Source organism: Saimiri boliviensis, chromosome 13 (genome assembly GCF_048565385.1).
Source record: "Saimiri boliviensis isolate mSaiBol1 chromosome 13, mSaiBol1.pri, whole genome shotgun sequence".
NCBI lineage: Eukaryota > Metazoa > Chordata > Mammalia > Primates > Cebidae > Saimiri > Saimiri boliviensis.
In genome coordinates, this window is record NC_133461.1 from 67,325,989 (window position 1) to 67,353,906 (window position 27,918).

General features: G+C 40.3%; 1 protein-coding gene across 2 annotated transcripts in view; it reads left to right on the plus strand.

The window, feature by feature from the left end:
* Positions 1-19,666, plus strand: part of NAPG (NSF attachment protein gamma) — a 30,125-nt gene extending 10,459 nt beyond the window's left edge. For both annotated transcript variants that reach the window (XM_003924853.3, XM_074383779.1), the window contains exons 6-12: positions 1,647-1,756; positions 1,873-1,939; positions 2,209-2,279; positions 6,730-6,808; positions 8,708-8,787; positions 9,366-9,495; positions 10,444-19,666. In XM_003924853.3, the coding sequence (XP_003924902.1) occupies positions 1,647-1,756; positions 1,873-1,939; positions 2,209-2,279; positions 6,730-6,808; positions 8,708-8,787; positions 9,366-9,495; positions 10,444-10,587 (681 nt within the window). In that variant the 3' untranslated portion in view covers positions 10,588-19,666. The remainder of the gene's footprint in view (positions 1-1,646; positions 1,757-1,872; positions 1,940-2,208; positions 2,280-6,729; positions 6,809-8,707; positions 8,788-9,365; positions 9,496-10,443) is intronic.
* The last annotated feature ends 8,252 nt before the right edge of the window (positions 19,667-27,918 follow it).

Sequence of the window (27,918 nt, forward strand, 5' to 3'; positions counted from 1 at the left end):
CTGAGTTGTATAAGTTAAAGATACAGAATTTATCAGTCATGGAAGAGGGTTGCAAACTCAGATGAACTCATGTCATATGGGAATAGCTGAAATGAATGAAGCAGCCTGGATGTGGAGGGAAGTTGGAAGTGAAGAGCAGGGAGAAGTGCCAGGAGGTGCATGCTCATTTGATGGGACAGCACTATCCAGCCCCAGCTTGTTGTTGCCATACAGGGATGCAAGCCTGCTGGTGCTTAGATTTTGAGTTTTATATATATATTTATGGGTGTATATATATATGTATATGTATATATGTATATATGTATATGTGTGTGTATATATATATATATATTTTTTTTTTTTGAAGAAAGCCATAAAACAGCTTTTGTGAAAGTATCTGATTTTAAAATACTGCATGGATCAAGCAAAACACACTTGGAAGTGAGATGGAGTCATTGGGCTGCCTGTTTGATATTTGGCATAGGTCTTGTATATGTTAGGGACTTAGTATGTTTAAAGAATAAGAAATGCTTAGGAAACAATAAGAAGCAAGGTTTTTGTTTTTTTTCTATTTTCATAGTTTTCCTAAAGGTCAATGAAGTGATGATGAACTCTGTTTAGAAATTATATGGTATATTTTGATTGGGCTTAATGAAGCTTGATTGAAAGAATAATAATGTAAAGCATTTTATTTTAAATATATTTATGCTGTACAGTGTTTTGTACAGTCAAAAATAATTGCATTTCATATGCTATGCCCACTTTTTGATGGGGTTGTTTTTTTCTTAAGTTCCTTGTAGAAAAAGAGACATTTATGTGGCTAAAAAATATGAAAAAAAAACTCATCATCACTGATCATTAGAGAAATGCAAATCAAAACCACAATGAGATACCATCTTACACCAGTCAGAATGGCAATGATTAAGAAGTCAGGAAACAAGAGATGTTGGCGAGGCTGTGGAGAAACAGGAATGCTTTTATACTTTTAGTGGTTATGTAAATTAGTTCAACCATTGTAGAAGACACTGTGGAGATTCCTCAAAGGTCTAGAACCAGAAATACCATTTGACTCAGCAATCTTATTACTGGGGATATACCCAATGGAACATGTATCATTCTACTATAAAGACACATGCACACATATGTTTATTGCAGCACTATTTACAATAGCGAAGACTTGGAACCAACCCAAATGCCTATCAGTGATAGACTGAATAAAGAAAGTGTGGTACATATACACCATGGAATACTATGCAGCCATAAAAAATGAGATCATGTCCATTGCAAGGACATGGATGAAGCTGGAAGCTGTCATTCTCAGCAAACTAAAACAGGAACCGAAAACCAAACACTGCATGTTCTCACTGTTAAGTGGGAGTTGAACAAGAACACATGGACACAGGGAGAGGAACATCACACACTGGGGCCTTTCGTGGGATGGGGGGCTAGGAAGGGAGAGCATTAGGACAAATACCTAATGCATGCGAGGCTTAAAACCTAGATGATGGATTGATAGGTATATAGCAAACCACCGTGGCACATGTATACCTATGTAATGTGCACGTTCTGCACATGTGTCCTGGAAATAATTGCATTTCAGATTGTTAACTCTGGTAATTTCTTTAATTGATACATTTGCTGATCTGTGCTGTATCCTTTACCCAAAGGAGATGCAGAAACTACCAGAAGCTGTTCAGCTAATTGAGAAAGCCAGCATGATGTATCTAGAAAATGGCACCCCAGATACAGCAGCCATGGCTTTGGAGCGAGCTGGAAAGTGAGTGTGAGATGCACCAGTCTCTGCATAGAAGTCTTGTCTTTTTGTTTTAATAAAGTCTTTGAAAAACAAGCTTTCTATTGCTCATGTAGATCATATTTTCTTGTCTAATTCAGGCTTATAGAAAATGTTGATCCAGAAAAGGCTGTGCAGTTATATCAACAGACAGCTAATGTGTTTGAAGTAAGTTTGAGTCTTATTTTTTCTTTAATTATTTAGAATGTTTAGATAAATAATACATAGGAAATAAATAAATGCAGTGTCTACTTTTAAAACTTTTCCCTGCTCACAGTTGTGTGCTATTTCTTTTCTACTAGAGAGTAGTAAAATGGACTAGCAGCTTTTGTGTTTCCCCCTTGATCCAGTGCTATTACTTCTTTACAAAATAAATATGGGATAAAAAAAATTCAACATTAAAACAGCCAACACTTGTTTTTCTTTGATTCCTTCAGAATGAGGAACGCTTACGACAGGCAGTTGAATTATTAGGAAAAGCCTCCAGACTACTAGTACGAGGACGTAGGTATGTCTTTAAGAACTATTCCTCTGTGTTTCTACTTTGAATCCACATTAGAACTGGAAAGTAATTTGGGGGATAGCTTGTTAATTTTTTGGTGTGAGCTGTAGACACACCAGGCAACCCAATAGAATATTAACATTTACTAGACAGTAGCCACACTGAATTAGGTATTAAAAGATCTGTTGTTTTTTGAAAGTGTAATGCCCAAATTTATCATGCATTGTACTTTTATTGGTTGAACCCTGGCTCAGCAGCATGAGAGGGAACAGTTTTCTTCATCTGTTATTTGGTTGATTATAGTATCTCTCTCAAGGAAAAATAAGAGTATTAGGATAAATGACAAAGATGCATAAACACTCACCCCTGAAAATTGACAGGTTCTTGACAAATAGTGTCATTAACAGAATATTTACCTTGTTATCCTTTCAACATGATCTGAGGCACAAATAGTTGAACTTCAGAAAGCTAAAATCCTGTTGGGTTTTCCTTTTATTTTTTATTTTTTTTTGCTTTATCTCAGTTGACTTTTAGTAAATAATTTTTATCATTAATACAATTCTGTCTCAACAATATTTAAGATAAACATTTTTAGGCGATAGTAAGTCTGCAGATATCTTAATTGAAATTTACCCAAAGCTTCCCACCAGCAGAAAAGACCCGAGATCCATTTAATGTGTCAAGGAATCAAAGTAGAAATGACTGATGAATCTGTTGTAAGAAAAAAGAATTAATTTTTTTCTTCATGAAGACTGCAGATTCTGAAATACGGTTTAAACCTGTCTAGACTAACATGAGAATAAATTAATCTAGAATTAACTGTTAAACAATCTCATTTAGATGAACTACTTTTTTTTATAGGACCTTCCTTCATTGAGTAGTTTTTTTGTTGTTGGTCTAATTGGAAAAGAAATTTTATTTTGTTTTTAAATTAGAACTTTAATCATGAAGCAAAGTTTATTTATTATTCCTGGGTCATTACCTTTATTCATGTTATTACCTGTTGCTTCCCAGAAATCAGTTGCTGAAATGCTAACTCTGACAATTCCCAACTTACAAATGGTTCAGTTTAGTTTTTGAAAGCGTTTGTTACAGCAGCAGAGCTGTTCTTGATGATGGTGCTATGGCTGTGGCAGAATAGCTGAACTATGAGGTGATACCGAGGTTCTGACTAGCGAGCAGGGGCCCCATGTCTTAGAAACAGCATCCTTCATTCTTCTCAGGGCAGCCAGGAGGCAAGTTTAAGCATACTTTATCTCTTTCTCATCTGTTCTCACCTCCTAATGCTCCTCCACAAGGTTCCCAGTGACTTTCTAGAGTGCTAAGCCCCTTACTATAGGACCCCATGGAAAGTGGAGAAAGTAAAGTTGCAGGAAGTGGGAGAAGGTAAGGACAGCCCTGTGTGAGAGCCACACTGCCTTAGCTCCCATGAAGTATTTTTGTTTTCCACTTCTTTCCTTTTGTTTCTCAAGCTGTATAGATCAACTAAAGCTGTGTTGTAGAGTAGCACAGGAAAGGAGAGAGGCCAGTATCTTTTTGGGGGAGGTCAGCTGAAGAATGTTTTCTAGCTGCCTGTGCATGTTCCTTTAGAAAGCTCCACTAGGGATGGGGACCACCATCATCCTCGAAACATTACCAATGTTGCCAGTTGGTTTGGAGTTCAAGAACTAGTTGGGGCCAGAAGAAGAGTTTGAGTCATGGTGAGGAAAGTGTCTTTTGAAAGCTTGGGGATCAATGAGATTCTATAACAGTTTTCTACTATTTCCTTCTGTGGGATTTCAATTTTGTTTCATTTGGGTTTAACTTTTTTTTAGTTATAGGAAGATAAAAACAATTTATTCTGTTTTCAGCAAAACCAGATTCTTGTCAATTTTGTTAGGAATATTAAGTATTGCCTGATGGGAAAGTTGAAATCATCTGTTCCATTATAATAAGTAACAAATACTTTCCTAGATACATTTAGAAATAGATTGGTTTATAGGCTAATTTCATGGCCTTTTAGCAAAGTCAATTTTTTTGACTACCAACTCATATGACTGCTTGGCTCTTTTGTTAGGTAGCTATATATTAGCACATGGAAATGCTATTGTGTCAAGGAAATAAACAGTTTATGTGTAAAGAATGTACCCTTTATAGTTAAATATATGAAAATTAAAATACTGAGATTGCTAATAGAACGTAATATAATCTGAACACTATGAGCACAGAATATTCTGAATTCATTTTATAAAAATAGGGTCTGTGGTAAGCTCAGGGTCACAATTAAAAATGATGTATATACTGGAAGCTGTAGTCTGCCTTGCATTAATTTATTATTTCTGCATAGCAAATTGCCACAGACTTAGCAGTTTAAAACAATACTCACTGATGAGTTCACAATTTCATGAGGCCAGAAGTCTGGATATAGTGTAGCTAGGACCTAGTGTTGCTAGGTAGCAGAGCTAGGGTCTCATCAGGCTGAAATCAAGGTGTCAGAGGGGGACTGTGATCTCATCTGAGGCTTGGGTCCTTTTCCAAGCTCATTGATTGTTGGCAGAATTGATTTCCTTGCAGCTATGTGACAAAGATTCCTGTTTTCTTGTTGCCTGTTGGCCAGGAACTGCTCTCAGTTGTTGAGTTTTCCTTCAGTTCCTGACCATATGCCCCTCTTGGTGGTTCACAGCATGGCAGTTTGCTGCTAATTCCAGCCATCAGGAGCATGTCACTCTGATTTCCAGTCTCTAACTTAAGGAAGGGCCCATCTGATTAAGTCAGGCCCACATAGACAGGGATTCATTCAATGTCAGCTGATTTGTATCCTAATCACAGGATGGCCCATCGTATTTCAAGGGTCACACCCACACTTAAAGGGGGATTATACGGGAAGTGTTTACAAGAGGGAAGAATCGGGAATACTCTTAGAATTCTGCTACCAAACTCAAGTTATAAATTGACTTTATTCCAAAATTTTATCAAGTTGACCTTTGGAAATTCAGAATGCATTTCTTCAATGAGTATCATTTTATAAGGCACTAAGTTGCCAGAGTACATCCCATAAAGATTCAGTTTAACTTATGATGTAAGTAGCCATAATAGCATAAGCCAAGCCACTGTGTGTGATGTGTGTGTGTGTGTGTGTCGGGGGGAGGGGGTGTGGGCGTGTGTATATACATGCAACTAACATACAGGCCGGATGAGGTAGCTTACGCCTATAATCCCAGTACTTTGGGAGGCTGAGGCAGGTAGCTCACCTGAGGTCAGGAGTTCAAGACCAGCCTGGCCAACATGGTGAAACCCTGTCTCTACTAAAAATACAAAAATTAGCTGGGTGAAGTGGCATGCACCTGTAATCCTAGCTACTGGGGATACCAAGGCAGGAGAATCGCTTGAACCCAGTGGGTGGAAATTGCAGTGAGCTGAGATCTCAACACTGCACTGCAGCCTAGGGAAAAGAGTGAGACTCTGTCTCAAAAAAAAAAAAAACAAAGATAACATATATAAAAATAAGAGCATAACATTTTTGTATTTTTACTTTGGGTTATAATACCACTTGTCTCCCCTTGAATCCCAATAGTACAGACTCTTGCCCCTTTTGGCAGTTGGTTGTATGTAATCCCAATGCCCAGCCCCTGGTAGTTGCTCCCATAACCTTGGACTCTTATTGGGATGAGAGCAATGGCTGAAGACTATACGTTTCACTCCGTCTCAAGTTGTGCTACTCAGGGATTCCTGGTATTTGGAGTACACTACAGTTTTGGGGAAAGGGGGATTCAATTAGGATTTGATGGAATTAGAGCTGGGGGAGTGAGAAAGGGATAAGGGCCTGGAGCATTTGGGGGAAAGTTTTTGGTGACCCCTTTCCTTGCTTTCATCTTAATTCTGCCATTGGACAGAATAGAAGAAAAGAAGAATGTATGAGAGAGTCAGTGGAAAAGATGAATGTTAAGGATTGAAGATGCAGGAAGGATTTTGTTTAGGTCCCTAACTTACCTCCCCTCAACGCTGCCCTCTTAGGCACCTCAGAGCTTCCTAGGGCCACTGAGGCAGCAGTGGAGTATGTGATGGAGGGACACGGTTGGGTGACGGCACGGAGTGCCCTGGGGTGTCTGGATGTTCTTTCAGTCTGGAGGAAAGAAATCTTGGGTGATCATCTCAACTATGTATCACAAAGAAATTTGTTTGACAGAAACTCATTATTGGGCAATCCTTACCAAGCTTCAAACTCCCTGTTTGACCTAACCCATCCTTGAGTTCTTTTGAGTTTTCTGTCAGCATACTGTCTGAAAGTGAGGAGTCAGACATTTGAAAGGCAAGCCAGATGAGCAGAGTGTGTGGAAACCTGGGTCCTGGGGCAGCTACTAACAATACCTGTCCTCTTGGTGTCTCTACAATCTATGATGTCAAATACATTTCACAGGGGACCTCTGCCATAGATTATTTAGACCTGCTTGTTTTACGTATCTGTGTTTCCTTTTAGGTTTGATGAGGCGGCACTCTCTATTCAGAAAGAAAAAAATATTTATAAGGAAATTGAGAATTACCCAACTTGTTATAAGGTATTCTTTGAATGTGGGTTTTTTTTTTTTTTTTTGGCATTACGTTAGATTTTTTTTATACTGGTCTGAATATGTACCCAGGAAAGGATTCTATGGATATTTCTATGTTTTTTGTAAAATTATACTTCATGGGCCTCTTTTTGACCAAGATAGAGTAAGGCCAATACAGCTTGTCTCTCTGCTGATTACAGCTAATCTGCTGGATAGCGAAAGCAACCACCCTTGAACTCTGAAAAGTAAATACAAGCCGATAGACTAAGGAGAGGAACAAACACTTGGAGAAACAACCACTATAGGAGTGAGTTTCTCGGGTTTTTTTCCACTTCTTGCCCTGCCCTTAGAGAAGCCTGCAGTTGTGGAGCTGGGCAGCACAGGCTGCAACAGCGAAAACTCCAAAAGAAACCTGGTCTTTCTAACCAGCACTGGGAGAAGAGGTCCCATTGTTTTCCTGGCTTTTGCTCTAAGCTTGTGCCCAAGGCATGGAGCTAGCTACACTGTGATGATGGTTCAGGTCAATAAAACTCCACAAGGACCCCAGTCTCTTTTGCCAGAAGAACTAGGAAAATGAGCAAGAGAGCAAGGAGAAAATTCCAGAAAGGAGAGAGCTGAAAATGGAGTCTCCTAAGTGTGATTGTGGCCCACACAAGACTTGGATTTACTCTTCAGCTGTGTTGAGATAGGCCGCAGAGTAGGAGTGCAAAGTTTGGAGAGCTAAGGTTTGATCACTGTTGAAGTGTTGAACTGCCCTCTGAAGGGCTTATGCATGGAACGGGCCCAAAGCCACAGAGCAAAGGATTTTAACTAAGTGTAGAACCTCCATCCACCAAAAGCAAGGTACCACGTGTAGTGTGAACCTACTTGGGTTGATTACCTGCTGAAAACATCGGTACTTCTGAAAATTAAGCAGCAGCTGCACAGTATCACATTCACGGTATAATCCAGAATTATTTGATATGCAAAGAACCTGGAAAATATGGCCAGTTTTTAGGAGAAAAGACAACTGATGCCAACCCTGCAGTGACCAGGGTTGTTGGCATTATCACATAAAGACTTTGAAGCAACTGTAAGTTGCTCCATGACGTAAAGGTGAACACAATAGAAATGAATGGAAAAGGGGTTCTGTTGTTTTTTATTGAAAAATTATGTTTATAGAAACTATACAAATGAACTAAATGGGAATTTTAGGGCTGGAAAATATGTTATTGAAATAAAATATTAGATAAGCTTTATCTCATAATAGAGATGACAGAAGGAAGATTTTGTGAACTTGAAGATAGATCAGTAAAAGTTACCTAAACAATAGAGGTAAAAAAGATGGAAAAATACTTCACGAAGACCTATTTTGCCAATAATTTATCAGTCATATCTTTCATCTTATTACTGCTTTTATTGTTAACTTATCAGTGCTATCATTGTTTCTGTTCTCTGAGGTTTTCACCCATACATCTTTTTCCTAGTTTCTTTTTAAGGATTGTAAGTATCATTGTGGAGTTATGGGTCCCCCTCCTCTTTTTTATTCATGTTTCAAGCTTGAATCTGTGTGGATATTTGAAAGAAATTCTCTTTAAAACATGGTTGTGATCTAAGGCCTATGTCACAGTGTAGTCCCAGACCAGCAGTAAGAGTGCCCCCTGGAGCTTGTTAGAAATGGGTGAATCCCAGGCTTGCCCCAGGCTTACTGTCTTCATGTAACCAAATCCCAGGGCACGAGAGTTGGAAAAGTGCGATTCTAGGCTATTTGCCCTCAAGTGTCCTGTGGAAGCTACTATAGCATTTATAAATCTCTCTTTATACAAACAAAGACTCTGAAAGTTAAACTCCAAGTGTTTTTAATACTGCCAGGATATTGACTTTATTAAACAGGTATAAATTTGACCATGGTCCTCTCTTTTGTTTTAGAAAACAATTGCTCAAGTCTTAGTTCATCTACACAGAAATGACTATGTAGCTGCAGAAAGATGTGTCCGGGAGAGCTATAGGTAAGACATTGTCTGGGCTCTTTTGACTTGCGTTGTCGACACTTGTGTTTCTACAACTAAGATTGCTGCTAGGACAAATGTTCCTGGCCATGGAACTTATTTCTAAATCTTAGGAGTGCTCATTTACCGTTTTATCTTTTACAGTGGGCATTTTACACTTTTTTTTTTTTTTCCCTTTCCTGTATTTTTCTCTTGGGGACCTCCATGGAAATGAATGACTTTAGTCATTTTGTTTTATTTGCCTTCCAAGAAAAAAATAACAAGAAAAAGGGGGAATAAATTCTCAGATTGTATGTTATGGAAATCAGAATGAGGGATTTTCTGTGTTTAACGTGAGCAGTCTTAATCTCGACACTGTTAACATTTGGGCTGGATAACTGTGGTCGGGTCTGTCCTGTGCACTGCAGGTTGGTTAGCAGTATCCCCGGTCTCTGGCCTCTAGATGCCACTAGTATTCCCACACTTCTAAGAACCAGAATGTCTCCAGACATTGTCACATGCCAGGGGCAGAATCATCCCTGGCTGCGATGTGCTCTTTTAAGGAGAAGGTGAAGATGTGTGATTTGTCCTTACTGCAGCATCCCAGGGTTCAATGGCAGTGAAGACTGTGCTGCGCTGGAACAGCTTCTTGAAGGTTATGACCAGCAAGACCAAGATCAAGTGTCAGATGTCTGCAACTCACCACTTTTCAAATACATGGACAATGATGTAAGTGGACCTGTTTGCATATCTTTAATCTTTTCTCTTGAAAGAAAGGTTTCTATTGAGATTATTTTTTACCCGTGTACTTAGGAGTTTTTTTTTTCTACCTCTTTTTTTCTTCTCAAACTACTACTCATGAGGAAATTGACCACTTGCATTGAATTTCACCATAGATTTAGATAAAGTAGATGTTAGTTATGTGATTTATAACCATTTACTCACCCATCTAACTCTCTTGACCATAAACATATTTTAAAATTCAGGCTAATTTCTCAACTTTTCTTCTATCTGTTGTCTTATAGGTTGCTTAGCATATTCATTTATTTTAGATGTACCGTCTGAAAGAGGCCCATTGTGTAGTGGCCTTTGTAATTCAGTAGACCTGTGGGAATCTGTGATAACTAGCAAAGCCTCAGTTAACTCATTTGTAAAAATGAAGCCACTAGTACCTGTCTTGCTGGACTGTTGTGAAAAATACATTAGTCTCTGTGTGAGAAATATCCTTACATCATATCTTGCACTTAAGGTGAACCATGGCTATAAGTTTCTATTTTTTCTCATTTCTCTTTCTCAGTAGATTTCTAAGTACCTGTTTGGTCTTAGGCCTTTAGAGTATCATCATAGTATCAGATCAACTTAAGGTCTTCAGTTGTTTTATAATGATACATGTAGAAAAAAATTTTTTCTAAATAACTTCTTACATGGTTTTGAAAATATATATTTTTAAATTTTTAATTTAAAAGATTTATGATTGATAGTTTTACTAGTTGTGTACCTGTCCCACCATGGTCATGAGGCATCTGGAAACAGCGTTATTGGGTTTTGTTTTTCCATCTGAATGGCAGAACTGGTGTTCATGAGGGTGGAGAGCCAGCCTGTGTCTTTTTAGAGCTGAGTAAAATGTGTCAGGATTCTAGTTACCCAGCTTTTAAGAACATGTTCTGTTGTTGACAGTATGCTAAGCTGGGCCTGAGTTTGGTGGTTCCAGGAGGGGGAATCAAGAAGAAATCACCTGCGACACCACAGGCCAAGCCTGATGGCGTCACTGCCACAGCTGCTGATGAAGAGGAAGACGAATACTCAGGCGGACTATGCTAGTATTTTGCTTGCTGAAAAGAAAAGGAAAACAAAGGGAAAATCCTGACATGCCATTTCAAGGACTTGGGTCTAGGTTAGGGATATCTGTACTTCATTACAGTCGTGATTTTGGTTACTAATAAAAACTAGTTTTTAGTTACCATCTTCCCAAATCAGTCATATCCTTCATCTGTGAAACATATCTTTTTCTTTCCATAAGAGCTTTCTTAAGACACCAGCAGGAATTAACGGAAAATCTACTGTCATGTTTTAATACAGTTGATTAAAAAACTTACAAGCCAAATTATACATAAATTATGTTCTAAACAAAAGGGGTAATAAGCATAGGTATTCTTCTCTCTTGGACAGTTGTAAGTTACTGTTAGTGAATTGTTTTTTTACATTTTATTTAATAATTGCTGCTAAAAATAATGTTTAGTGGTAAAATTGTTTTAAAATTTGTTTTGTTTGGAAAAGGAAATTTATCCCTTATGATGTTAGATACATTTAAATTATTAAGTCTTTTCAGAGATGAGATGGGAACAGGAAGTTATTTTGAGCCTTAACAATATTATTTAGCCCAATAAAAGGTGCACTGAAGCTCTTATATATGAGTTTGAAAAATTTTGAAGGTAGCATATTAAAGTGATTCTATAAATATCTTCAGTCCTCTCTGAAGTGTAGATATTTCTTCCTTCTAAAAAATACATAGTGACTGTCTCCATATCTACTTGGCTCTTAACCAAATAGGAGCTAATAGCTAATGAATACCTTTTTTTTTTTTTTTTTTTTAATTGCATTTTAGGTTTTGGGGTACATGTGATGAACATGCAAGATTGTTGCATAGGTACACACATGGCAGTGTGCTTTGCTGCCTTCCGTCCCCTCACCTGTATCTGTCATTTCTCCCCATGCTATCTCTTGAATACCTTTTTTTTTCTAAAGACATGGTCTCACTCTGTTTCCCTAGCTGGAGTGCGATGGCATAATCACAGCTCCCTGTAGCCTCTCCTGGACTCAGGTGATTCTGTTACCTCAGTCCTGAGTAACTGGGACTACAGCAGTTAGCTGGGACTACAGGTATGTACCACCATGCCAGAGTAATTGTACCACCATGCCAGAGTAATTTTTTTTTTTTTTTTTGGTATTTTTTGTAGAGATGGGGTTTCTCCATGTTGCACAGGCTGTCCTCAGGCTCCTAAGCTCAAGCCATCTGCTTGCCTCGGCTTCCCAGAGTGCTGGGATTGTAGGCATAAGCCACCTTTCCTGGCCTGCAAATACCTTTTTTATGCATTGTGAGAACAAGGTAATGTTTCCATCAACCTAGTGCAGTTACATTTCTTTTCTCCCGAATAATTTGATTTATTTTGATTTTTAACTCCATCGTAACTTGATATGGAAAATGCTATATACTATGAAAACTTAGCTGAATGGGAAGAATTGTTTTAGAAAGACATGTATTTAAAACACTGCACTGCCAATATATTGATCCTTTATGGTTATTTCCTAAAATGCTGTTTTTGAAACATTCCTTTTTTACCCTGTGTGGCTTAGACCCATCTCATAATCTGTTAATTGGAAAGAGGCTACAGACACCAGCATTGTGCATTCCGCCGGCACATGCTACTTATTCATGCCCTATCTCTATCTCTTTTAGAGTCATACCTTAAATTTTGAGTATAGGATGCTTAATTTTGCTAGACTTTCTGAAAACACTAAGGTGGAGTATCAGAAGTGATTTTAGTCACAACTAGTTCAGTAGGAGAGCTTAAGACATAATAACATCCTCCTTTGGCAGGTGATCTTGGGTACATGGATGTTGGTATACAGTTTTTTATTGTAAGTCTGATTAAAAAAAACTCTAATAAATTTAATGTTTTTCTTCCTTAATTTATTGGCATAGTTCTTCAGGTAGGAGCTCATTTTTATTAATGATACTGGAATTAACTATGAACAAGCTATATTTAGACATTTGCATTTAAGGACATTGCAGTGTTTCAGAGAACCCATCATTGCTGCTTATATCCTTTACTTTAGATGCAATCAGAAACGAGTCTTACATTAATGCTCATTTGAGCTAATTAATAATCTGTTTAAACAGATTTGGCAATACTTTAAACATGTTTTAGACTATTTGTTTATAGATCTTACTACCCATTAAAGTCTTGGGGGAAAATTTTTTTAATTTTACTCTTGTGGACTGAAAACTTTTTTTTTTTTAAGAAAGGTGATGATGAAGTGCATTCTGTAGTAGCAGCGCAGCTGGGCTCTAAACCACACAAAAGGCTCTTTTCAAGTGCAGCCTCCTTCACCCTTCTTGCCCATGGTTAAGATTGAGTAACTAGGACTTGGGGATATTCTTTGTTGTCAGGGTTATTCTATGTGATAAAGAATATTTGTTTCACATTTATACATTTTCTTTTTCTATTCACATAAGTTCCTACTTTGAGAGTATAGTCAGAAGTATAAAACTTGGTGTTTACAAGAAAAATCGTCTTCCAGAACTTCACTGTCATCACTTTCACCAAAGTGGAAGTCTGCATGAATATGCTCAGAATCTAATATTCAATGTTCTGTTACATTGTAAGTGAAGTCCAGCTACCAAATAGACTTAATATATTGAATTTATCTGTACATATGCAGAATATGGTATTTGTGTATGAAATCTGCTTTATTCCTATTTTTTTCAGCTCTGATGAGTAGAATATTAAATGTGTTATTATGGAAATACAGATTATTGCTTCTATAGGAAGATAATTATGAAAATAAAACCTGAAACTATATAAATGATTATTCTTTGTATTATTTATTTTGTTTAGCTTGTTAATTTTCTTTTTTCCAGGGACACATTTTCTTAATTATATGACTTCAGCTTTATTTTACAAGGACAGTATTTTGTAGATACTGTCTTTGTAAAATTTTATCTGCAGTTGTCTTTTCTGCTCTTTGGGAGTAAGATATCTTTGGAAATTTAAACTGTTTGAGCTTCTCAAAATACTAGTCATTCAGTTATTATAATACTATAATATGCTGCTGTTTGGTGAGATGGGAGACTAAAACATCTTTCAAGAGAGTAATTCTTTGATTGGGTTGAGATAAAACCGTATATGATTTGGAGGCCAAGAGTACTGATGTGAACTTTTTTACATAATTAGCACCTTAATTACTAGCAAATTTACTTATAATCAGACATTTATTGGATGCCAACTATGTAATATTATCCCTGTCTTTCATGGAATGGAAATTAATAATAATGTGATACTTGGATTTAGGAGAAGTTGGAGTAAGAAAGAATGCAGAAGTGGCTCTCAGACATAGTGTGATTGTATATTTCTTCCAGGACACTTTGGAGTGTCCTGAATGTGGTTTGTAGTCATTATTGTGTTTGTAGCAGCAAGAAGAGGTAGCCAGGAAGGATAAGCAAAGTCCACCTTCCTCTGTCACCCATCTCCCCCGCATTGCTTTCATTCAACTCATCAAAAAAGGCTCAGTAATGACTTTAATGTGATGAGTTAAATTTAAGGATGTTAAAACATCCTGAAAGTAAAAAGTACTGAGACAGACACAAATTTTGAAAAAGGAAAACAAACTTTCCACTCAATTATCTTTATTCCAACAAGGTTTTGTGCATAGAAACAACTTAAATGGCATTTAATTAATACTCAAGGACACTCAATAAAATGTTCTTAGATAATTGCCTTCACTTCACAAACTTGGTTAATTTGCTCCCATAGAGTTACATTACCTTTACATGTTTGTTTGTTTGTTTGTTTAATATCTGACTCTTAAATTTTTCAAGGGGCCTAATTTAAATAACCTTAAAACTAAAAAAATTTTTCTAAGTACTTAACTTATAAAGCTAGTAAATACAACTTACACATGGTAATTTGAGCTTTCAAATTTTCAAATACTCTTTGTGAAAAATTCTCAATCACAAAAGATTTAAAATGAAAATCAAAAGGTTAATATGTGAGATTGTTAAATGTTTTAAGAACCTTAAATATAAACCTGCACAGATTATCATAATGATCATACAATTTATTCCTAAACATAATTAGAAAGTGTTATCAGTAAAGTTGACTTTGTCAATATGAAATACTTATTTTTATACTTAACCCAGGTTAAGTCATTTAGCCAAATAAGAAGAACAGTATACCTTCTTGGGAGGGCCAAAATGGTTGGGACCATGGCACAATTGGAGTACAAAGACTGAGATGTGTACTGTGAGTGCTGAATTCTTGCAGGAAGTTCTGTGCATACTCAGGTGAGCACATCAGCCTTTTTTTTTACTTTAGTTTTTGTACAATGTCAGTGGGGGACACCAGGACTGTGCCTTTGAGCTTGGAGTTCAGTTTCACAAAGCAGTGGACCATGGCATTTTAAAGTCTCCATCCTTAGGTTTATTATTACAGTATTCTGTAACCTATTTTAACATTTTGTAGTAGGATTTGGATAGAAAGAATTCTGCATCTACAACTAGGTTGAAGGTACTGTCTTCCTCTACTTGATTTGGATTGAAGTATCTTTACTGTTCAGTTGGTTCCTGTGTCTTTTCATATTTCATGGACTTTAGGCCACGATTTAGTAGTCATATTGATAAATTTATAATTCAGTAGGCTTTATATTGATAAACTTACTGGAACAACCACTATTACAGACAACATGGTCTCATTACAGGGAAGGGATGACTTCATAGAAAGTTGATCAGTCAGGAAGGACTGTCTTATGCTGCAGTGATGAACAACGCTTAGATCTCTGGTTTAAAATGACAAAGGCTCATTTCCATTCATGCCACATGTCCACCACAGGTCAGCTCTGCCCCATGTCTGCCACTGTTAGGGCAGAACAAGGGACCACAGATCCCAGTGGTAGGAGAAAGATCCACAGATCCCAGCAATGTGCTGCCCATCCCAGAGGTGAGACCCCTGACCTGCATTCATTCACCAAATCATAAAGGGGCCAAAGCCTTTGGGTGCCTGTGAGCCAAGAGGCAGAGGAGAAACAGCTATGCTAAGGATTATACAATCACTACTTATGTCTTAAAGCATTTGAGGTCAATCAGAAGTTATTTTTGATTAACTTTTCCTAATTCTCAGTATAGGATTTTAGTAGAAAACAATATAGTCCTAAAGCAGTTGCTGTTGCAGACATACAGGGTGGCGTCACCATATTATTACATATAGCCCTGATGCTTGCTTTCTTATCCCCATTTTCAGGTGATTAAACAAACCCAGAGGAATCAATTTACTCTGAATGTTTTTAGTGTCAGTATTTCTAATAGGAGATGTTTGAACTAGCCTCTTGGTTTTCTGTCATTTATGTGAAAAGTAAAACAATAGTAGGCCAACCTGGAGTCTGAGCTTTTAATTTGATTTTTAAATAGGAATGTGAGCAATTGAGTGTTAAAAACTAAGCAGCCCAGTTCAGACTGGCTGGTTTCCTAGCTCAGATGCTGTGGCTTTCATCCTGGGGTGATCTCAGGTTCAGATGTTCCTGCACTAAGGAGTTGGAACATCCAGGAAGATTGAAATCAGGGTCTCTGTCATTGAGATTTCTTTCTCTCTTTGCTTTTTTATGTCTCATATTTAAAATTTTTCTGTCAAATCTCAAAGTTTCTCTTAATCCTGATCCAAGTAATAAACCATATTGTGGGGAGCAGCCATGCAGAAGCAGCATCATGAAGTAAAGTTAAGGCCTGAGCATGTAAAGAACAGCCCAGGATTTGGACATCACTTGACTCTTAATACCTAAGAAATTCTTCCCGTTCTTTTGAAATGATACCCATCTTAAAATGGCATATATGGTTTTTATTGTACTTTTGGGGAGCAGAATAGATTTATGCTTAAATATTGAAAAACTGTTCACTGATAATGCTATTATAGAAATTGCAAAGCTAGGAGGAGGATCCAAGATGGCCAAATAGGATCACCTCTGGAGTGTAGTTCCCAGTGAGGACAGTGCAGAGGGTGAGTGCTCACTACATTTCCAAACAAGTTTTCACTGCCTACAGACCAGGAGATTCCCAGACCAAAAAGCACCATGAGTTTTCAGAGTGGAGCTTTCAGCCAGTGCCAGGTTGGTGCACAGAAACTCACACAAGTCTGGGTGGCCTTTTCGACTGGTGCCTGAAATGCCTGGGAGACAAAGCTGCCCATTCAACTGAAAGGGAGGGGGCCAAGACAGGGAGCCAGGTGATCTGGCTTGGTGGGTACCATCCCCACAAACAAGCAATCTGAAACGCTCTGAATTGGGAGTTTTGCAGCAAGCACAGAGGGACCCAGGATGGTCAAGCTCAATGGGGGCGAGGGCGTTTCCCACTACTGATGCAGTCTGCCACTACCAAGGCAGTTCACACAACAGCTGGGCAGATTCTGCGGCAGCTCACCAACACCTCTGCTAGCAGACTGTGTGTGACTAGACTACTCTGTGTGGTGCAGGGCATCTATGAAAAAAGGCAGCAACACGACAGGAACTTATAAATAAAGTTGACCTTCCTAGGATAGAGCACCTGGGAAAAGAGGCGGTTATGAGTTCAGCTGCAGCAGACTTAAAGGTACCTGCCCAGCAGCTCTGCAGAAACAATGGCACTCCCAGCACAGTACTTGAGCTCCTACAAGGGACAGACTGTCTCCCCAAGCAACTCCCTGATCCTCATAGACCCAAGGAGACACCTCATAAAGGAGAGCTCAGGCCAATATCCGGCAGGTATCCTTCTGGGACGAGGATAGCACAGGAAGAAGCTGTCAGCAACCCTTGCTGTTCTGAAGTCCCCACGGGTGACCCCCAGGCGAGCAGGGTCTGGAGTGGACCTCCAGCAGTCCTGCAGCAGAGGGGCCTGTTAGAAGGAAAACTAAGAACCAGAAAGAAATAGCTTCAACATCAACAAAAATGACATCAACTCAGAACCCATCTGAAAGTCACCAACTACAAAGAGCATAGGTAGATAAATCCACAAAGATGGGAAGAAACCAGTGCAAAAAGGATGAAAACACCAAAAACCAGAATGCCTCTCCTCCTCCAAAGGATCACAACTCCTCACTAGCTAGGGATCAAAGATGGATGGAGAATGAATCTGATGAATTGACAGAAACAGGCTTCAGAAGGTGGGTAAAAACTTCTCAGAGCTAAAAGAACTTGCTAACTCAATGCAAAGAAACTGAGAACCTAGGAAAAAAAGGTTAGATGAGATGCTAACTAGAATAAACAGCTTAGAGAAGAATATAAACGACTCGATGGAGCTGAAAAAAAACCACGAGAACTTCGTAAAGCATACACAAGTTTCAATAGCCGAATCGACCAAGCAGAAGAAAGGATATCAGAGATTGAAGATCAACTCAGTGAAATAAGGCAGCAAGAATACAGAAAAAAAAAAAAAAAAAAAAAAAAAAAAAAAAAAAAAAAAGGAATGAACAAAACCTCCAAGAAATATGTGATTATGTGAAAAGACCTAATCTATGTTTGATAGGTGTACCTGAATGTGACGGAAAAAATGAATCCAAGCTGGAAAACACTCTTTAGGATATTGTCCAGGAGAACTTCCCCAACCTAGCAAGGCAGGCCAAAATTCAAGTCCAGGAAATACAGAGAACACCACAAAGATATTCCTCAAGAAGAGCAACCTCAGGGCACATAATTGTCAGATTCACCAGGGTTGAAATGAAGGGAAAAATGCTAAGAGCAGTAAGAGAAAGGTTGAGTTACCCACAAAGGGAAGCCCATCAGACTCACAGTGGATCTCTCCGCAGAAACCCTACAAGCCAGAACAGAGTGGGGGCCAATTTTCAACATCCTTAAAGAAAAGAACTTTCAACCTAGAATTTCATATCCAACCAAATTAAACTCCATAAACAAAGGGGAAAGAAAATCCTTTATGGAAAAGAAACTGCTGAGAGATTTTGTCACCACCAGGCCTGCTTTGCAAGAGCTCTTGAAAGAAGCACTAAACAAGGAAAGGAACAATCAGTACCAGCCACTCTAAAAGCACACCAAATGATAAAGACCATTGACACAATGAAGAAAATGTATCAACTAATGGGCAAAACATCCAGCTAACATCAAAATGGCAGGATCATATTCACACATAACAATATTAATCTTAAATGTAAATGGACTAAATGCTCCAATCAAAAGACACAGACTAACAAATTGGATAAAAAGTCAAAACCCATTGGTGTGCTGTATTCAGGGAACCCATCTCATGTACAAGGACACATGTAGGCTAAAAATAAAGAGATGGAGGAAGATGTATCAAGCAAATGGGGAGAAAACAAAACAAAACAAAACAGGAGTTGCAGTCCTAGTCTCTGATAAAATGGACTTTAAACCAACAAAGATCAAAAGAGACAAAGAAGGGCATTATATAATGGTAAAAGGATCAGTGCAACAAGAAGAACTAATGATCCTAAATATATATGCACCCAATACAGGAGCACCCAGGTACATAAAGCAAGTTCTTAACAACCTACAAAGAGACTTAGACTCCCACACAATAATAGTGGGAGACGTTAACACTTCACTGTCAATATTAGACAGATCAACAAGACAGAAAATTAAGAAGGATATCCAGGACTTGAATTCAGATCTGGATGAAGTGGACCTAATAGACATCTACAGAAATCTCCACCCCAAATCCACAGAATATATATTCTTCTCAGTACGCATGGCACCTACTCTGAAATTGACCACATAATTGGCAGTAAATCACTCCTCAGCAAATGCAAAAGAATGGAAATCACAACAAACCGCCTCTCAGACCATAGTGCAATCAAATTAGAACTCAGAATTAAGAAACTAACTCAAACACACAACTTCATGGAAACTGAATAACTGGCTCCTGAATGTCGACTGGATAAGCAATGAAATGAAGGCAGAAATAAGAATGTTCTTTGAAACGAGTAAGAATGAAAACACAACATACCAGAATCTCTGAGACACATTTAAAGCAGTGTCTAAAGGGAAATTTATAGCAATAAATGTCCAACAGAGAAGTGAGGAAAGATCTAAAATTGACACCCTATTGCCAAAATTGAAAGAGCTAGAGGAGCAAGATTAAAAAAAAAAAAAAAAAAAAAAACAAAAACTAGCAGAAAACAAGAAATAACTAAGATCAGAGCAGAACTGAAGGAGATAGAGATACAAAAAGTCCTTCAAAAAATCAATAAATCCAGGAGCTGGTTTTTTCAAAAGATTAACAAAATAGAGAGCTAGCCAGATTAATAAAAAAAAGGAGAAGAATCAAATAGATGCAATAAAAAACACTAAAGGGGATATCGCCATTAACTCCACAGAAATACAAACTACAATCAGAGATTACCACAAACCACTCTATGCACATAAATCAGTAAACCTGGAAGAACTGGATAAATTCCTAAACACTTGCACCCTTCCAAGCCTAAACTAGGAAGAAGTTGAAACCTTGAACAGACCAATAACAAGGGCTGAAGTTGAGGCAGCAATTAATAGCCTACCAATCAAAAAACATCCAGGTCCAGATGGGTTCACAACTGAATTCTACCAGACTTAAAAAGAGGAGCTGGTACCATTCCTTCAGAAACTATTCCAAACAATCCAAAAAGAGGGAATCCTTCGCAAACCATTTTATGAGACCGACATCATCCTGATACCAAAACCTGGCAGAGACTCAATAAAAAAAAGAAAACTTCAGTCCAATATCCATGATGAACATAGATGCAAAAATCTTCAATAAAACACTAGCAAACCGATTGCAACAGCACATCAAAAAGCTTATCCATCACGATCAAGTAGGCATCATTCTGGAAATGCAAGGCTGGTTCAACATACACAAGTCTATGAACGTAATCCACCACATAAACAGAACCAAAGACAAAAACGATATGATTATCTCAATAGATGCAGAGAAGGCCTTTGACAAAATTCAACAGCACTTTATGCTAAAAACTCTCAAGAAACTAGGTATCAAAGGAAAATATCTCAAAATCATAAAAGCTAGTTAGGACAAACCTATAGCCAGTATCATATTGAATGGGCAAAAACTGGAAGCATTCCCTTTGTAATCCACTAGACAAGGATGCCCTCTGTTACCACTCCTATTCAATATAGTATTGCAAGTTCTAGCCAGAGCAATTAGGCAAGAAAAAAATAATAATAATGGGTATTCAATTAGGAAAGCAGGAAGTCAAATTGTTTCTGTTTGCAGACAACATGATTGTATATTTAACAGACCCTATCATCTCAGCCCAAAATCTCCTTAAACTGGCAAGAACTTAAGCAAAGTCTCGGGATACAAAATCAATGTGCAGAAATCACAAGCATTTCTATACACCAATAACAGACTAACAGAAAGCCAAATCATAAGCAAACTCCCATTCACAAGAGAATAAAATATCTAGGAATACAACTAACAAAGGATGTAAAGGACCTCTTCAAGGAGAACTACTAACCACTGCTCAAGGAAATAAGAGAGGACACAAACAAATGGAGAAACATTTCTTGCTCATGGTTAGGAAGAATCAATATCATGAAAATGGCCATACTGCCCAAAGTAATTTACAGATTCAATGCTATCCCCATCAAACTACCAATGACCTTCTTCACAGAACTCGAAAAAACCACCTTAAACTTCATATGGAACCAAAAGAGAGCCTGCATAGCCAAGACAATCCTAAGCAAAAAGAATAAAGCCAGAGGCATCACGCTACCTGATTTCAAACTATACTACAAAGCTACAGTAATCAAAACACCATGGTACTGGTACCACAACAGAGATATAGACCAATGGAACAGAACAGAGGCCTTGGAGGCAAATGCCACACATCTACAACTATCTGATCTTTGACAAACCTCACAAAAACAAGCAATGGGGAAAGGATTCCCTGTTTAATAAATGGTGTTGGGAAAACTGACTAGCAGTATGCAGAAAGCAGAATCGCAACCCCTTCCTGACACCTTCCGCTAAAATCAACTCCAAATGGATTAAAGACTTAAACATCAGACCTAACACCATAAAAACCTAGAAGAAAACCTAGGCAGAACCTTTCAGGATATAGGCATAGGCAAAGACTTCATGACTAAAACACCAAAAGCACTGGCAACAAAAACCAAAATAGACAAATGGGACCTAATTAAACTCCAGAGCTTCTGTACAGCAAAAAAAACAAGCATTGGAGTGAACCAGCAACCAACAGAATGGGAAAAAATTTTTGCAATCTACCCATCTGACAAAGGACTAATAGGCAGAATCTACAAAGAACTAAAACAGATTTACAAGAAAAAAACAAACCTATCCAAAAGTGGGAGAAGGATATGAACAGACACTTTTCCAAAGAAGACATAAGAAGCTAACAAACATGGGGAAAAAATGCTCATCATCATATTAGAGAAATGCAAATCAACCACATTGAGATACCACCTCATGCCAGTTAGAAAGACGATCATTAAAAAATCTGGAGACAACAGATGCTGGAGAGGATGTGGAGAAATAGGAACACTCTTACACTGTTGGTGAAAGTGTAAATTAGTTCAACCATTGTAGAAGACAGTGTGGCGATTCCTCAATGACCTAGAAATAGAAATTCCATTTGACCCAGCAATCCCATTACTGGGTATATACCCAAAGGATTACAAATCATTCTATTATAAAGACACATGCACACATATGTTCATTGCAGCACTGTTTACAATAGCAAAAACCTGGAACCAACCAAAATGCCCATTGACAATGGACTGGACAAGGAATGGACAATGGACTGGCACATCTACACCATGGAATACTATGCAGCTATAATAAATGATGAGTTTGTGTCCTTTGTAGGGACATGGATGAATCTGGAAACCATCATTCTCAGCAAACAGACTCAAGAACAGAAAATCAAACACCGCATGTTCTCACTCATAGGCAGATGTTGAACAATGAGAACACATGGACACAGGGAGGGGAGCATCACAAACTGGGGTCTGTTGGCAGGGGCAAGGGAGGGACGGCAGTGGGGTAGGGAGGTTAGGGAGGGATAACATGGGGAGAAATGCCAAATGCAGGTGACGAGGATGGAGGCCCCAAACCACATTGCCATATATGTACCTATGCAACAATCCTGCATGATCTGCACATGTACCCAGAACCTAAAGTACAATAAAAAAAATTGCAACACTAAAGATATGTATGAACCTGGGTTAAAGCATCTTTTGCTGTAAATTATTCTAATCATTCTTTTAAGAAGCACATTTGGCTTTCCTGTTTGGATTCTTTGAAGCTGATGGCAGTGGTGGTGTGTGGTGCTGGAGAGCGTGGCTCTGAGCAGGTCTGCCTGCCTTGGATTCCTGACTGCACAGCACAGCGGGCTGTGGGGTCCAGGCAGACCAGCTTCCTCATCTGATAACCTGGGGACAGTGGTACCTGCTGACAGGGCAATTGTGGGGTTAGAGTTCACAGGTGCAAAGCTCTTGTAAAGAGTGCTTGAAAACGGTAGACAATAAACATTAGGATGATGGCTTAGAGGGTGAACTTAGTTCTTATTCTGACAAACTTGTCTGGTAACCAACACAATGCATTTCAGACTAAAGTGTGTCGTTTTAACAGACTTTATTTTGTTTTCGACATGGCCTGATGGTGGCTGAGGACAGTCTGTGAGGAGCTAGCTTGTCCCCACACCTGGGCACTCTCCAGTTGGCCACAGCCCAGGGGTGCAGCTCCCCAGGGGTGCAGCCCTCTGAGGATCTGGCTGTCTAGGTCCCTGCCTAGGGGCCCTTTTGCAGATTTTTGTCTGGGTCCTCTTCCACTCTGGGTTGTCACCTCGAGGCTGACATCTGCCTTCAGCTACAGCCTGGCCAGTGGCTCTGAATCTGTGCAGTGGAGCAGGTTGATGGCCCAGCACCTCCTGCCTCTCTGCCTTTCCACTCTGGAGGGGTTCCGGCAGCCATGCCTGAGAAATGTGTTCCCACCCTCCTGGCCACGGGTGATTACTCCCAGATAGGTCTCTGACTCAGGCCAAGCAAATTAGGGCCCTCCCTAGGGAGCGTGGGGTTTGCGTCTACCACCAGATTCAGCCCTAACACTTGTACTGAGTATCTGTAAACTTAGCCTCTGGGGACTGGCTGTTTTCTCTCATGTATGTGGAATAAGGAAGCTGCAGGGAACCCCCAGCCCTCCAGTCACTGGGAAAGCCTCAGCCCTAGTGCCTGCTGCTCCCTGCTCTAGGGTTTCTGTGAGCACTTTGGAGCCAGGGAACATTTTCAATATCCACCTGTGTGATTTCTCTCTCAGCATACTGAGTGGGACCACAGGCTGGAGGGAAGGAGTGGTCACAGGTTCCAATGTCCGTCCCCCTCCCCCCAACACATGCCCACTCCCATTGTGATTAATCCGTTGTTTAGAAGGTGCACCTGTGAGTTCTTTGGGTTTCTTTCAAGCAGCTTACTTTTTCAGCTTATCTTTTGAAGAGCTGGCACGACAAGGTGTCTCTACTGAAAGGCTTCTACCCTGTGAAAGGTGGGAGACTAATGGCTCCTCCGCCACCTTTTTAGGACCTAGCGTCAGAGACTATATAGCAGGTGTCCCCAGATGTTTTACACAGGGGGCCAGTTCACTGTCCCTCAGACCGTTGGAGGGCCGCCACATACTGTGCTCCTCTCACTGACCACCAAATGAAAGGGGTGCCCCTTCCTGAAGGGCGGCGGGGGGGCGGATAAATGGCCTCAGGGGGCCGCATGCAGCCTGCGGGGCATAGTTTGGGGACGCCTGCTATATAGCATGGCTTTTTCCATTCCCTGCTGGATGGGCAGGAACAACTCAGGTTCAAGGTGAGGGGCATGAGTTCCCCTCTGGAAGAGCACGTGGGGCTGGAAATGCCGTGGCCACTTTGGGAGGTGCAGTCAGCCTCAGAGCTCCCTGTGTCATCAACCCTGACCTCCCCTGAGCTCCAGACAACTGTGTCCAGCTGCCCACCGCCAGCTCTCATGCTGCCCCAGGCGGAATTCATTTCAGCCATTCCTCCTGTGTGCCTTGCCTCGGTCAATGGCAGCATCATTTGCCTGGTTGCCTAGGGCAAAAACTCGGGACACTTCTCAGTTCCTCTCTCCTCCCCTCGGTTCATACCCAGGCCATTATTAGCAAATTCTCCCAGCCCCACCTTCTGAGAGGGGACTCCTGCTGCTCCTTGTCACCTTTGTCCATCTCCCCATTGCTGTCTCTCTCTCTCTCTCTCTCTCTCTCTCTCTTTTTTTTTTTTTTTTTTTTTTTTTTTTTTTTTTTTTTGAGATGGAGTCTCGATTTGTAGCATAGGCTGGAATGCAGTGGTGTGATGTCAGCTCACTGCAACCTCTGCCTCCTCAAGCAGTTCTCCTGTCTCAGCCTCCCTAGTAGCTGGGATTACAGGTGTCCACCACCATGCCCAGCTAATTTTTGTATTTTTAGTAGAGACAGGATTTCACCATATTGGTCAGGCTGGTCTGGAACTCCTGACCTTGGGTAATCCACCCACCTTGGCCTCCGAAAGGGCTGGCATTGCAGGTGTGAGCCACTGCATCCAGCCCCCATCACTGCATCTTTCCCTGGCTTCTGCACTGGCCTCATGGTGTCCCCCTTAAAACCCTGCAATCTGTGCTCACAGAGCAGCCAGTGATCTTTTAAAACATTTATCAGATGATAGCATCCTACCCCTCCAGTGGGTTCCTGGCCCACTCAGAATAAAATCCAGATGCTCTGCGGGTCCTGTGGGTTCAGCTCTTCACCCACGTCTTGTCTTCCACCCACCCCTGTCCACCTTGGCGTCACTGCGGCTGCCACTCTTAGCTCCTGTGGCCGCAGGGCCTCCGCACGTGCTATTTCCTCAGCCAAGCATGCTCACTACCCGGTGTTCTGCGGGTTTCTGTTCAAATGCCACAACTCTCCCCAGCTAATCTACCTATAATCTCCTCCCTCCACCCCAGATTGCTCTTGCTTTTGTTTGATTTGACTTCATAGCACTCCCCGGCTCTGGAAGTTGTGCTGTGTATTGATGTGTGTGTTGTGTGTCTTCCCCCGTTAACGTGTGCTCCATGAGAGCCGCAATGCCCTTCCTCCCTCTTCCTGGAACAGTGACTTATAGTATTAATAAATACATTAACAAAAGCACTCAGCAAACGCTATTCTGTTTGTTTTGGTAGAAATTGGCAGGTCTTTAGTAATGCAGTTCCCACTCCTCATTTCTACTCACAAATACTTACCCAACACTTTTAAAAACAAATAGATGTCATGCTACTCAGTTTACGAGAATTTTATTTAACTTACGGGATTCTTTGTTTTCCCCAGCCCTCCACACCTGATTTAGAGACTGAACGCACCCTACTAGATAGTAGGTCAAGGCACATTCAGGATTTCAACATGTGCTTTGAGAAATACATACGCACATGGAAATGCCTTCAGCTACCTGTCTCTCAGGGCCCAGCATGGATCTCTTCCATGATTCTTAGGTCCCAACTTTTCCAAATCTCAGAGCCAAACCATAAAGCTTTTATTGCCTGAAGCTGAGATTTGGCATTGATTTCACAGGAGTGACGCATGAGGTGGGCAGTGATAGGGAAAGAAGAAATTAGAAACAAAATTTGTCTGAACTACCCTGTTCAAATATTTGAGCCTATACACAGAAATCTTGCCTCTCCTCTTTACTAAAAATACTTCTATAGCCCTTTCTAGAAGTTGGGCTTCACAGTTCAAGATGTGGAGCAGTCTGCAACTTACATGATTTCCACTGAAGATCTTGACGGAGCCAATCAGCACTGCAATGGCTTACATTGAATCCTATCTTTGGAAGGGTTATTTTCAAAATTGAACTTGTGTTTCATTTTTTAAGTGAGATTTAGGTTCAGTCCTAAATAAAAACAATGATCTGTGCTTAGTTCTGCAGTGACTAAGCCAAGTGGCCTTAGCTGCAGATTCTGAAGGACCGCAAAACCACCACTGCACCTATGAGTCAGGCTCCTAAGTGAAGGTCGGTCTTGTGCCCTAGCATCAGGACCCTGTCAGTCTTTGGAATGTTTTTGGTCATAGATTAATTGAGAACACACCTATTTGGAACATCTCATTCTCTTGTTCATGTCCCTGGAGGCTTCATTTTCCAGAATGGGAAGCAAATCCCCCACCCAGCCTGAATGCCTCTCCTCCAGGATCTGTGCAGAAGAAAGACCAGAATTCTCTAAGCATCTGTCCTTTTTTCCTGCCCCAGGTCTGAGTGCTTGTATGTTTCTATCATTGACCTAAATGATGGGATGAAATTAGAAGTGATGCCAACAAAGTTTTGGTTTCTGATGAAAGAGCACTTGTTAGTATTGAGTACCCACACCGTGATTCATATTTTCAGAGCTGAACACCGTCTTCAATAATGTAATGCTAGGACCTTAGCTGATTGATTCTCTTGACAAAAGAGTGAGTTAATGTCTCACTGTTACCAGAGAAGAATGCAGGCAGTGCAAGAAGAGCAAGTGCGTGGAGCAGAGGTGTTAGCAAGGGTCCTCACAGGCCACACAGTTATTTGCTGAGGCCTTTCAGGTTCTTTACTGAAGAGCCAACAGAAGCAGGTCACATTTCCCATGCTGACAAGGGTCCCTTGTCACAATAGAGTGTGTTTGAATTACTAAGCTCAGAGATAACCCTGGGAATGAAGGGAGGGCACCATCGTGGGGAGCAGGGGGAGGCTTAAGGAAGCCTAGGATGTTCTCAGGCCGCAGTAGCAAACCCCGAGACCCCATAAGAGTGCACAGGCAAGAAAGGCTGCTGAAGGTAGAGCCCGCATTCATCCGGACCTCCCTCTCTCGCTTCTGGTGCGGGCGTCCCCCGGGAGGTGCTGACGCGGGGTGAGCTCTACGGTGACGCACTCTCGTCGTCCAGGGTCTTCCCCAGGGCACTACCCTAGCATCGGCGCTCATAAGAACCACCTTATGCTGCCTTCCACCAGCAAACGTTTTTGGAATGGAACGAACACATTTATTTGCAATTTATTCCCTGCCTTCCTGCTGGTTTTGGCCTGAGAAAGAATTCAGGTTTCTCAAGGAGAGTCCAGGGTCAGAACGTTTCTGACCACCAGGTGGCGCTGCAGAGCAAGCTTACTGATTCCCGAGCGGGAGAACCCTGGTCCTGACCAAAGCACCAGGGCCCTCCGCGATCACAGGACTTTACGCCCATCCATCCGAGGCCTGCTACGCACGGAAACTGAGGATACATTATAGAATTGATGCATAGGATTTGCACTTACCGATCAGATGAAAATTTGCAGCCAGGGTGTGTTTTTCTCTGAAGCACACACACATAATGCACACAGGCACTCTGCGTGCAAACGTTTAGTTATTCTATTTACCTTTCGTCCCTTTCCTGGCCCCGAGCCATGACAAAATGACATGGTG